Raw genomic sequence first — 12,741 nt, 5'->3', positions numbered from 1 at the left:
GTATTGATCTTGAGAGTTAGGATGGGCTGACAAAGACACTGAGGATGAACATATTCATCTTTTACCACATCATATAAATTATGTCTTTATATAATTTCGAGTACCACAATTTTCTTAACTTTTTTTTCCAGAGCATTGCATATATTACGAAATAATTACATTAAAAGACTTCATGCCATTCTCAATTTAATAGAGAACCAAATCACTCCCGCGCCCGCTTCCTCCGCTCTCCCGCACACCCCAACGTAACGCAACTTTTCTCCTTCCTCTTCTTCTAATTCCTCTTTTCTTTCTGATCTCTTCTTCTCCGTGCAATGCAACTCAGGTCAACCTGATCAGGCATTCTCCGCCTCCTCCTCCGTCGTGAAATTCGCTGAGAGTCCAATGTTACCGTCGATGGTTTAATAACATATTGTTGGAGCTCTGCACCGCCATTGTTGTTGATGTTGTTATGATGGAGGAGGAGCACGGGAAGAAGGTCTCCGGGTGCGGCCTTTCCGTCCTCTATAACAGCTTCTTCCGCCGCGGGACAGCGGACCCGAATTTGAGCCACCTGCAGTCGTCGTCGGCCCCTCAGAGCACCAGGGTCTCCCCGGTCGACCCCAAGCGGCGCCGCTCCACGTTTGATGAGGAATTCATGTTGGAGTCGACCAACGCACCCAATGTCCGTGCCACGCCGGCTCCTTCCATGCCCAAGGCCGCCGCCTCCGGCGGTGGCTACGTCAAGGCCTCCGGCCGCCCGGCGCCGGGCGGCAGAAAACCTGGTCCACTGGGCTTGTCTGGGGAACTCGACAGCTTGATCCACGACCATCAGCGGAGCAAAGGAAGCAGCACCCTCGTCCGCGCCTCCTCCGGCAACGTCATGGTCTTCGGCAACCTCGGCAACATACGCGCCCCCGGCGCCACCACGCCCAACCGCAACGTCCTCGACTATTTGCCGAAGACGGCTAAGGAGAAGGACGGGGAGAAGGAGGCTACTAGGGATAGGCCCCGGCCCAACGCCGGCTCCGTGGCCCCTCCAAGCACCAACGAGGAAGATGAAGAGGAAGAGGATGCTCAGCCGCCCGAGGTGCTCTGCCGCGCTCTGTCCAAGAGGCTGGAACCGGAGGAGCTGAAGGAGATGGGCAACGAGGAGTACAAGAACGGGAGGTACGCGGAGGCAGTGGCGCTATACGACCGCGCCATCGTGATGGACCCTCACAAGGCGTCGTACTGGAGCAACAAGGCGGCGGCGCTGATGGCCATGGGGCAGCTCCTCAAGGCCGTCGCGGAATGCAAGGAGGCGGTGAGAATAGACCCGTCTTATGGCCGGGCGCACCGCCGTTTGGCCACCTTGTACCTCAGGTACTCGATTAAATTCCTCATCGACAACCACACTTGCCAATTCCAACTAAATTCGTTCTGGAAAGTTGGCCGCAGATTAGGGGAAGCCGAGAAGGCGATCCATCACTTCAAATTGGCAAAAAGAGAGGCGAATTCCCAGGACATTGCGCAAGCCTATCGACTGCAAGGCCATCTCTCCCAGAGCGTAGAAGCCCGCAAGAAAAGAGACTGGCACTCGATGCTGAAGGAAGCGCGAGCGGCTGTGGCTTCTGGTGCTGACGCAGATCCGCAGGTCTCTCAATCTTCTTCTGCTCCACGATATCATACGATTGCAATAGATTCCAGAACTAGATTAGATCTCTCTGGCTTTGCTCTCTAGATCTTGGGTGCCAACGTGGAGGCTCTGCTTGCACTCGGCAAGCAGGAAGAGGCAGAGAGCACGCTAGATTCTGCGGTCAAGTTCGACATCGATGCCTCTGCCAAGTTCTTTGGTCCTTCCAGAACCGCTTACCTGCTGTCAGTGAGAGCACAAGTTCAAATGGCTGCTGGCAGGTAAGGGCTAAGTGCTCGCGTTATCTCAGTACTCATGAACTAAATAGACATTTATTTCGTCGGTTCTTGCATTTAAGGTTCGACGAGGCGGTTGCGATAGCCCAGAAAGCTGCGCAGCTCGACCCGAGCAGTAGGGAAGGCAACGCCATAGCACGCAAGACGAGGGCAGTAGCGTCTGCTCGTTCGGCAGGCAACGATCTCTTCAAGGCATCGAAGGTTAACGAAGCTTCTGTGGCCTACAGCGAAGGCCTTGATCATGACCCCCAGAATGCAATTCTACTCTGTAACCGAGCGGCGTGCCGAGTGAAGCTTGGCCAGTGGGAGAAGGCCATCGAAGACTGCAATGCAGCACTAATCATGCGCCCTTCCTACGCCAAAGCTCGTCTTAGACGAGCTGACTGCAATGCCAAGGTAATCTAGCTCAGCTTGTGCCATGCATGTCTGAAAATGGAGAATCAATGCATGGTTTTGAGGTGGGTCGTCGTGTTTGCATGCGTTTATATAGCTTGAGAGATGGGAAGCATCGGTGCAAGATTATGAAGCTTTGGTTCAACAGCTTCCAGGAGATGAGGAGGTGGGCAAGGCCTTGGCCGAGGCACAACAGCAGCTCAAGAAACCGAAAGGCCAAGATCATAATAAATTTGCCAACAATTTTACCAATGTCACGAGCAAAGATCAATTCAAACGTCTCATTACTGCACCAGGCAAGTTTCTCCCTTCATTCAAAATAAATTTTTTGCCTTTTTCTTTTAGTTGTTGACATTTGTGTTGACTAATTTTCAGGGGTGTGTGTTTCCTTATCTTTCAACAATCTAAGTGAGCTTCCAGGGCAGACAATTCCTTTCATGGAGAGAATGTCCAAGAAATATCCTAGTGTTAACTTTCTCAAGGTGAATTGTTAGTTGGTGTCGTCCACAATCAAATTTGTTGAATTAAACTGCAAGTGTTTGCAGTTGGAGATCGATGAGCACCCATCCTTGAGGGACTACGGTTGCTCTGTGCCGGTGTTTACGATCTACAAGGACGGATCCATGGTCAGGGACATGGATGGGCTCGACCAGGAACAGCTTGAGACCTTGCTAGCATCCTTTGTCAGGTAATGAACTCATATCAGCTAACATGTACAGAGAGAACCAAGTGAAACTGCTGAAATCAATTCAGCTCACAAATTCAAAGGAGAATGTAAAAGATTAGTGACGATATAACTAACGGTGCCTGCAAATAAACATAAACTATAGAGAAGTAACTTAGAGACTTTTTTTTCCATTACAGATCTTTGTCGTGTATGTGCATATATGGAAATCAAACTCTTTTATTTTCCCCTATGCTGGTTCTTGATTTTTTTTATTATTATTATTGTAGAACTTAATTTGTTATGAGTATAGTATAAATTGAATATCTCAGACATGGTTGTGCCACGCCATTGTCACAGAATGATCATTTGGGCACCTTCATTAATTTTATACTCGGTCTGACTCAATTACCTTATCAAACAATTTTAACAATACAAAATTTGGTAGTTATTTTGTTTACAATCCTCATCGTCAGACAATACGACATTTATCAAGCAGTGGGGTTAAACTGCGAGTACAATTCCTACCAGATCATCTGCGTAAATGAAACAGTGAACCAAGACCATAGAAGACTAATAAAAGTTGAACAAAATTCATAGAAATAAAACATTTAGCCACCCAGTTCTCAACAAAGAGAATAATAATAACGATTGCATTGACAAGATAATAAGTGCTAACTTTTGGGTAACAAAATTCATATCAAAAAATAAAACATTAGCCACCCAGTTCTCAACAAAGAAAGTAATAATAACGATTGCATTGACAAGATAATAAGTGCTAACTTTTGGGTAACAAAATTCATATCAAAAAATAAAACATTAGCCACCCAGTTCTCAACAAAGAAAATAATAATAACGATTGCATTGACAAGATAATAAGTGCTAACTTTTGGGTATATTTAGCCCAACGATTTTGGCAGGTGTTATTCGAAGAAGATTGCCAGGCTTACCAGGAACAGCTCCTTTAATCATGACTGCTCGCAGTTCACTGTCAATTTTGACGACCTTCAGTTTTCTGATCTTGTTTTTGTTTCCTCCCATTCGACCAGGCATCTTCTTTCCCTTGTATACACGACCAGGAGTAGTACCGGCACCAATTGAACCCAAGGCTCTGTGACTTTTGGAGCCATGGGTCATTGGCCCACGACGGAAGTTGTGCCTTTTGATTCCACCTGAAAAAGGGGAAATGCTGAATGTTCATGTTCAACTCAGAGGTTCTTGTAGTTGGTTGTTTGCTTTCTTCAGACATGACCAATGTTCAAATTAGATGATTTTACTCAGCATTTGGTTGCAGCAGGAAGATGCATGAAACATACTCTTTTGGTTGACCAAGTCACTAGTTCAAACAAGAAAAAAATATAAAGATATATAGATTGAAGGCCATATATGCCTGAATAATACGTGATGTGGATTTGCATGGAAGATCAACAATTTGCATTTTTCATAAAACTGGAAAAATTAGGGTGTGTTTGGTTTACGCATGTTTCATTTTCATTTTCTAGAAAACGCGCGTTTTCTAGAAAATAAAAATGACTTTTAATCATTCTCTATTTTTCCAAAAAATACTATTTATTTTTTTAGAAAATAGACATGGAAAATGCAAACCAAACATCATTTTTCAAAAACGCACGTTTTTCAAAAAATGAAAATGAAAAACACACAAACCAAACGCACCCTTAGTTTCCCTATATGTATTAACATCAATTCTACCAATCAATAAATTTTTCATCTCCCCAAAATAGTTGATAATAGTAACATTAATAATTAAGAAAGGAAAAGAGCACGTGTCTTTCCTACTACATTAACAATATATGCGAAACGGATCCCTAATAGTTGGAATCTGCAGTTGATGTAAGCAATTTATAAGCCACTAGTAACTCTATGGTCTTCATTTCCTTGTGAATATTACCCAGACCATTTCCATTAGTCAAATTTTGATCGATCTATGTTAATTGGTGTGGAGAACAAATCTATATCTGATCTTAATCAGATCTGTTTTTTTAATTTAGCCGTTGTAGTTTGGAAAATGGCAGATTTGCCTAATTTTTGGCTTTCTATAAATTAATCTACCTAATCTGGTATATTCCAAGACCAGCCCCTCTAAAAATGTTTGAAATTTCTCTTTTAACTCCAATTGAGGCAGCATGATGCAGATCTTTTCTCTGCCAATTAACGTGGTATCCTTTCTATGCATCAAACTTAATATTTATAACTATTTAGTTTGGAAGATGTAGCTTCTAACACTACTTAGAGCTCTCACTTGACATTCACTTTTGAGCATGTATCCTGCAACTCCAAATCCAGCTATAATCCTTTCAACATGATATTTCCATCAATAAGCATCTAAGACCATCGCCAGCAAGCAAGTTACCATTGGCTATCCAGTGCCTGCTCATGCATGATTTTGTAGGTTTAGGTTCTCAATAGGAGTCAATGAGTTGCTATGCTGACCAGACACTGTAAAGCAGGGGATGACTTTCTAAGTCCCGCTTCATCTCTATTGACCTTTAGAGCCTTTGATGATGATTCATCCCCAACATAAAGTCTTTGAAGCTAACCAAATCATTTGTCCTCATTTACCAAATGCAGTAACTTTACAATCCTCACCACCTTGGTGAGGATGCTCCTCGACACCTTGCTCCTCTTTAGTAACATTTATGCATGATGTCTTCAAATGTCACTTGATTTCTTCTCTTGAGAGCTTTGGTGTTTGAAACAACTTGCTTTATACACAGTGAAAGATCCGAATTGCCACAGAACAATGGTGGATTGCTGTGCAACAATGGCTACAAAATTTTATGTCCTTTCTCGCAATGGAACATGCACTTCAGTTTCTAAACTGCCTCTATGAATGTTGTGAGCTCAAAATGGATCTTCCACCTCAAGTATCGAGATGGTAATTCCCTTAAATGCCAAAAAGCTCAACTTATTGCAAAGAACTTCATAACCCATCACATAATGACTTCAATGTCATGTTCAGTCAATCATTAAAACTACAACTTTCAGGTTACTACCATCTATTGTAGTCAACTCTAATTAGTCAATTTAGAAACTAAATGCTTTCAATACCTTTATCATGGGCATCTAAAAAAACAACAACAATTTTTATAGAGTAGTTGTCTATATACAGGTGGCAATGGTTCTAAAATCAAAATGTTAAATTTCTTTATAGAAAGGAATGGAATAAAGATATTCATTCTTTAGAATTTACATTGAAATATCAAACAAAGAAGAAAATGAAATAGATACTCATTTATTGCAGTAAGATACCTAATTTCATCCATATTAGATGACACATGAAATGACACTAATATTTCTCATCCATACATCTCATTTGTTGACAAAACATGTAAAATTTTCATACATATTGGGACATGCATGGATATTATTTCCATGAAGACCTTTATTAGGATCCAACTCACACCAAACCTCAACTGAATCTTTATATGCATTGGTAGGCTAGAATCACTTTGCATCACAAAAAGAGGTATAACTCATATCTATTACTGGTTAAACATTATTTAACATTCTCCCTTTGAACACCATCTATATCATCCTTAGTAGATAGTGGCTGTATGATCTCTTTATAACAAATGATGGAAGGGAAAATACATTTACTTTAAAATATAAAGGAAAGAAAATCATATGTCATTCTTAAAAATCTAAACCTATACTGCAAGTAACGAAGGAAGCCCCTTATACCCTAACATTAAGACATCCTACAAAAAGTATGAAACAATCTAGAAAAAATGTTAACCCAAGTACTTTAAAAGTCAACACCTGAAGCTTCACCTTCTTGGAGTCATCCATCTCTTGGGAGAGCCCAAAGATATGACTTAATTTGTCATCATCATGAATTAATCTTCACACTACAAGAGATAGTCTGTACCTCACTTAGTGATTCTTCTCTTGAAAGCAAAGGGCCTTTAACTAGCCTGTGTACTTAATCACAAAGATCACCCTAATAAACAATTCTCTTTGAAAAACATTCATGATACTAATCACCTAGTCATTCTTCTCTTGAAGCAAAGACTTTTATTAACCCTTGTATCATGGTTTGAAATCTCTTACCATGTCAAGCGAAATATATCGTTCTGATAAATTCTTGAAACTCAATACTAATCACTGAGATAATGTCTCCTATGTCGTGTCAATCACGTTGATGAGTATCATTTCATGTCAACACTCGATACTCCTTGTCCTTGGCATGCTAAAATTGAGATAATGTTGTTATTTTTAGTTTTGTAGTTTGTCTCCATACAAGCTAACATCAAAATTGTAGTAATCCAACATTGAACTTAACTATATAGTTATCTTATCTTTTTCTTCTTCATCTCTTTCCTCTTTCCACCTCTAATTTACCACTAACACCGTACATCGGTATATTGATACGATATTGAAACAAAATCGTTCTAGTCAAAGACCAAAACACTAGCATGGCTCGAGATTGTGAACCTTGCTTGTACTTAATTCCAAAAAAAACATCCCAAAAAACTATTCCATTTGGAAAGCATTCAACATGACGCTGATCACATAACCATCGTAATTCTTACCTAATTCAATACTCATCTCCTAATACTGATAATCTTTTAATCAAAGCTCCTAAAAGGGGGTCTATGATAATTCACCACCTTAAGGGAACATTCAACATGTTAATAACACACTACCCTAAAGGCTCAAATAACCAAGTAAACAAAATAAACAAAAGACATATTAGGAATTTGAATTTCTCTTTTAGCAATTGAAAACTTTGTTTATAACCATTATGTTAAGGAATTTACGAATACATATCCATTTACAATCTAAGCAAAGAATTGCATTACATAATCTTGATTATAAAAATTATGTTGATGATGCATCCCATAGACTAACCATATAGGGTATACTTATTCATTTATTAGCCCAAGCAATCCCATAATAACTCATTCAAATGGTTAATTCTAAGGATTACTTATTTAACTTGTCAATTTATTTAAATAATAATTTAATTTCTGAATTAGAAGATCTCTAAATTTAATTCAAGACATTCAAGCCTCCATCCTTCAACTTATCTCTAACTCCCAATCAATCCTTCGATTTATCCCTTCATGGAAATAAGCCCAAAGACCAGTCCAACTCTCAGCCATACATTGCAAGTATCCTTAGGATGGCTTCGTTACCTCTAGACCTGAATCTGATCTTGAGTGTAGTTACACTTCTCAGGTTCTCCAGATGTACAACCCTTAATTGGCTTCTAACTTGAGGCTCCTTGATCCATTTGGATTGGATCTTAGTGTGTAGAAGGTTGGTTTTTTTTACTTATGATCATCTTTTGGCAAGAAGCTGCCTATGGGCTGTAATCTCTCAACTGAAATCATCAGGCCGAAATATGCACGAATTGAAGTACTTGTGAGGGTAAGTACCATCAGATCAAATGAAAATGAAGAATGCGGAACAAAGATGCTCAATTAGACAGGTTGGAATCACGATACCTTGGAAACCCTTGCCGATAGAGTTGCCGGAGACATCAACGAGGTCTCCCTCCTTGAATATATCCTCGATGACAAGCCTCTGGCCGGGCTCGAATCCATCGACGGACTGGAGGCGGAACTCCTGGAGATGGCGCATAGGGATGGCGCCGGCCTTCTCAAGGTGGCCCATCTCGGGCTTAGTGAGCTTCCGGTCGCGGACGCGGCGGTACCCCACCTGTACGGCATCGTACCCGTCGGTTGCAGCGCTCTTCACCTGGGTGACGATGTTGCCCTCGCGGAAGCCGACGACGGTTACGGGGACGACAGTACCATCAGGTTCGAAGTACGTCATCATGCCGAGCTTTGTTCCCATGACGCCGATGCCTGCCTCCATGCTCATGACCGTCACTCCTCGAGGGCCGCGGTGGGGGAGGTTTCCGGAGGAAAAAGAGCGGGGAAAGGAATGGAAGGGGAAGCGGGGGGAGAGGAGGGCAGGACCGGGTAGAAGGGATAATACGGGTTTCCCGGTGCGAGCGGAGGCGAAGGAAGAGCAGCGGACGCCGCTGCACGTCACCGACAGCGCCATTGTTGCTTCGATGAGGGCGTTCGATTTTCTTATCTTCTTATCCAGCGAAATCAAGCATCACAGCGGGTGCGTTCTGTTCATGGGCGAAATTTACACAAAGATCCTAAAATCATTCATTTAAAAAAGCTTTTGCCCCTGGAAAATATCAAAAAAAAAAAAACAGTGCTCATTTTATCAAATTGTAGGATATTAACGTGGAAAAAGATGATTTGTTCGTTCCTGGATCAACTCAAATTGTAGGATATCAAGAAAATAAGGTTAGACAAATCGAACTCCTGATTTAGATGATGTTTTTAGAATGGTTATCGGAGGTTTACTTTAAACTGAAAGGGAGGTTCCAACTTTTCTTCACATGCATGGATGTGTAATCCTTTGGAGCATGCTCACTTAAGTTGATATTGTATCACAAGTACACATTTGTCTTTTGTTTTTTTTTAATCTCCTTGGGCTCAACTAATGCCGCGTTGTAGCTGGGATTCAAACTAGTTTAATGATGTGGATAAATTCGTAAGTGCACGGAGATATCATCAAATAATAAAAAATATCGATCACATGAGTACTGTGAATCAAGTACTAGTTAGAATGATAAACCAAGTTATCTAGACAATCAAAGTCTGCGTGTTGCTAGAACAAGAAAAAAAGTTGGAGTTGAGAGAGTAAGAAAAAGAGGTAAGAGAGTTGCAGAGAAGATCACAGAAAGAAGGCAGAGAAATTAGAGTAGAAATCAATGAGATCATAGAGAGAAGACAGTAAGATCTCAATGAGAATGCAGAGATGATCACAGAAGGGAGACAAAGATATCTGATCAGAAAGCAGAAAGATCACAAAAGGTTTAGTAGTGAAGGGGAATCTAGGACTTCAGTTTCACTCAAATGATTGTAAATATTTAATCTATGTTTGGTTTTCTATTCTCAATAAGTATTTATATAGGTAATCATCCTATGGAATCCAATGTGAACTTTTATTTTTACAATGACGTATCATCCATAATTATTTTCTACGTTCGAAAAGATCGTAACTAGTTATAGTAACCTAGAGGGGACCCTGTCACTAGATCTCACAACCACTAATTAACCACTTATCATATTGTATGACAACGAATTAGATTTGATCCATTAGGCTCTAAGATGGCCTAAGACTCCTCGCAACATATCGGGTTGTACTTTTGTATCCGACTCTCCGTGTCTTAGTTTTCTAAAGGTCGGAGGGTCAGGTTCTCTTTTCAATTCATCTCTAAACCCTCATGGGATACAAATCTCATGCTTTTGGCATTGAGATCATGTTAATATGGTAGATCCATACCATAAACACATATTTTATCAAATAAGAAACATACAAACATATAGATTAATCAAAAAGATGTTCACATTGTTGGTCCCTTTGGAGTCCGGCAAGAGGGGAGGGGTAAATTGCCCTACAAAATAAAACTCGAACCTTTTTCGGATTTCAACTATATAATGAACACTTGTAATAAATAAATAAAAGAGACTAAGTAAAGAAAAGCAGACACCAGAGTTTTACTTGGTTTGCAATCAGGGGATTGCTAATCCAAGGAATGTAAGCGCACTATCTGATTCTCCTCTGGGCGGAGTAGCCTCTTTACAATGTTAACAGCATAAATGAAAAGAACAGAATTGAAATCACAGAAGGAATTGATTACAAGTGAGATATTTTGAATGTACAGATCAGTACTTTATTTATAGTACTGGTTTGGGCGCCTGGAAGGGGTTCCGGGCGCCCCCGGGGGGATAAATTTTATCCCCCAACGGTCAGCTCGCGATCAGCTTCGATCTGGTCAAAATGAACCCCCGGGCGCCCGGAATTGATCCGGGCGCCCGGACCTGTCAAGTCAACAAAGTTGACTCTGGTCCAGGCTCTCTGCTCCGGTTCAGCTTGTCTGTTCGCTCCGGCTCCACTAGTTTGGGTGATCTCGGCCTTCCGGAATAGGGCTCACCCGAACCCATGTTCCGGCCTTCTCCTCGAGCAGCCTTCCTTCCCGGTTTCTCGTCCCTCGAGCGTCGCGCACGCTCTTCTCATCCACCGGTGTACTCTTCCGCGGACACCTCGTCCATCGGACGCACCGAGCCCGTCGGCTCTCTCCCGTGCCGTCCTTCTCGCTAGCCGCGTCTTCCGCTCGACTTCCTGTGTTCCTAAGCTCCTGCACACTTAGACACAAGGGTTAATCAAACGCAGGACCTAACTTAGCTTATTTGATCACATCAAAATACCTTGGGGTTCCAACAATCTCCCCCTTTTTGATGTGAGCAACCCAAGTTAAGTTAGGGTAAACATATGCAATAAGAACAATTTATATTCAAATAAGTCCAAGTACTTTTCAAATGAAAAAATTATATAACCTCCCTCTAGACTTAACATACTTCTCCCCCTTTGATCACATAAAAATTGGGGTTATAAACAAGTCTAAGGTAAATTCAAACAAAAATTTTGAGTGTAAAATATTTAAAAATGTCTAAGTAAAGACACTCTTCAGAATTTTTCTTTCGAGAAAAATTTAAGTAAAACATTTTTCAGATAAATAAAAAAAAATTCTAAGTTAATATTCATAAGAAACAATTCTAAGTCAATTTTAAGAAAAATTATAAGGCAATATTATTAAAAAAAAAATTCTAAGATAACTTTCATATAAAAAAAAAATTCTAAGTCAATTTTTATAAAAATTTCTAAGATAATAAAAAAAATTTCTAAGTCAAGTTAAAAATTTTACCTATTTTCTTACACAAATTGAATAACTCTTTTAAAGCATTAAGTAATTTAAATTAATGCTTGTTCAGTTAGTCAATTAAACTTTTCATTTCGATACTTGGCTTCCAGGTCGTGGCGAGGCACTAGGCCTTCTTGGTTATTGGAGCAACAACCACTTCCTTAGACAAAACCTCATAATGAAATTAGTTGTTTAATTTCCTTGCTGAAAATGCTAAGTCTGACTTTAATTTTAAATTAAACAGGTTTTTAGAACCCAGTAGAGGTTCCTACCTACAGGATTAACCAAGTATTTCCTAGGTATATAAATTTTTGATATATTTCTAATTTGACTTTGATGAAATCTATAATACCAATTTAAACCTCTATAATTTCTAAAAGTAGAAATATTTGAACCATTAGATTTTTTCAATCTTTCTATTTCTTCTTTTAGCTTTTCATTTTCAATTTTCAATTTTTCAAAATCCTCTATAAGACACGATTTTGCCAAAATTCTCTTTGTTTCTAAAATTTCATTTTCTAATTTGGCATTTTTATTTTCTAATTTATACATGGATTTAGTCATTGCCTTAATACCAAAGTAAAGTTCATCAGGGGGTAAGAGGCATACCTCACTTACCATATCAGATTTAAAGCCTGAATCTCCCCCTGCTTCGCTACTTCCATCTGAGGTCGCTCCTCCTTCATCGATGCTGGGTTCTGATGTACTTTGTCCTTCCTAGCTTGCCATCAGTGCTATCCTGGCATATTCTTGAGCTTCTGATTCGGATGAAGAAGTATCGTCCCAAGTTGCTTTTAGGTTGTATTTCTTGGGTGTCTTCATTTTGACCTTCTTGAGTTCTGAGCAGTCTTCCCTTAGGTGTCCCTCCTTCTGACACTGGTAGCACCGTACCTTTCTTCTACCTTTTTGATTCTTTTTATTCTGCATTTTAAATTTATTAGATCTAAAAAACTTTTTAAAGTTTCTTACCATGTACGCTTCTTGATCGTCTTCGGAGTCTGACTCAGGTTCATCCTTGTTGGTTGCGTTCAGCGCC

General features: G+C 40.3%; 2 protein-coding genes across 2 annotated transcripts; one reads left to right on the top strand and one right to left on the bottom strand.

The window, feature by feature from the left end:
- The first annotated feature begins 373 nt into the window (after positions 1-373).
- On the top strand, positions 374-3,270 carry LOC121985994 (TPR repeat-containing thioredoxin TTL1-like). The gene is made up of 7 exons (XM_042539744.1): positions 374-1,344; positions 1,420-1,615; positions 1,703-1,875; positions 1,953-2,286; positions 2,381-2,579; positions 2,659-2,765; positions 2,829-3,270. The coding sequence occupies exons 1-7, from the start codon at positions 455-457 to the stop codon at positions 2,973-2,975; spliced, it is 2,046 nt and encodes a 681-aa protein (XP_042395678.1). The 5' UTR covers positions 374-454; the 3' UTR covers positions 2,976-3,270.
- A 420-nt stretch (positions 3,271-3,690) lies between these two features.
- Positions 3,691-9,040, bottom strand: LOC121985992 (50S ribosomal protein L3, chloroplastic-like). Its single transcript, XM_042539743.1, has 2 exons — positions 8,419-9,040; positions 3,691-4,119 (listed from the first exon to the last, which is right to left on the bottom strand). The coding sequence occupies exons 1-2, from the start codon at positions 8,981-8,983 to the stop codon at positions 3,830-3,832; spliced, it is 855 nt and encodes a 284-aa protein (XP_042395677.1). The 5' UTR covers positions 8,984-9,040; the 3' UTR covers positions 3,691-3,829.
- Positions 9,041-12,741: the final 3,701 nt, after the last annotated feature.

Source organism: Zingiber officinale, chromosome 5B (assembly GCF_018446385.1).
Source record: "Zingiber officinale cultivar Zhangliang chromosome 5B, Zo_v1.1, whole genome shotgun sequence".
In the NCBI taxonomy this organism is placed as follows: domain Eukaryota; kingdom Viridiplantae; phylum Streptophyta; class Magnoliopsida; order Zingiberales; family Zingiberaceae; genus Zingiber; species Zingiber officinale.
The sequence above is the reverse complement of the archived record's forward strand: the minus strand, read 5'-3'. Positions and strand labels throughout refer to the sequence as shown.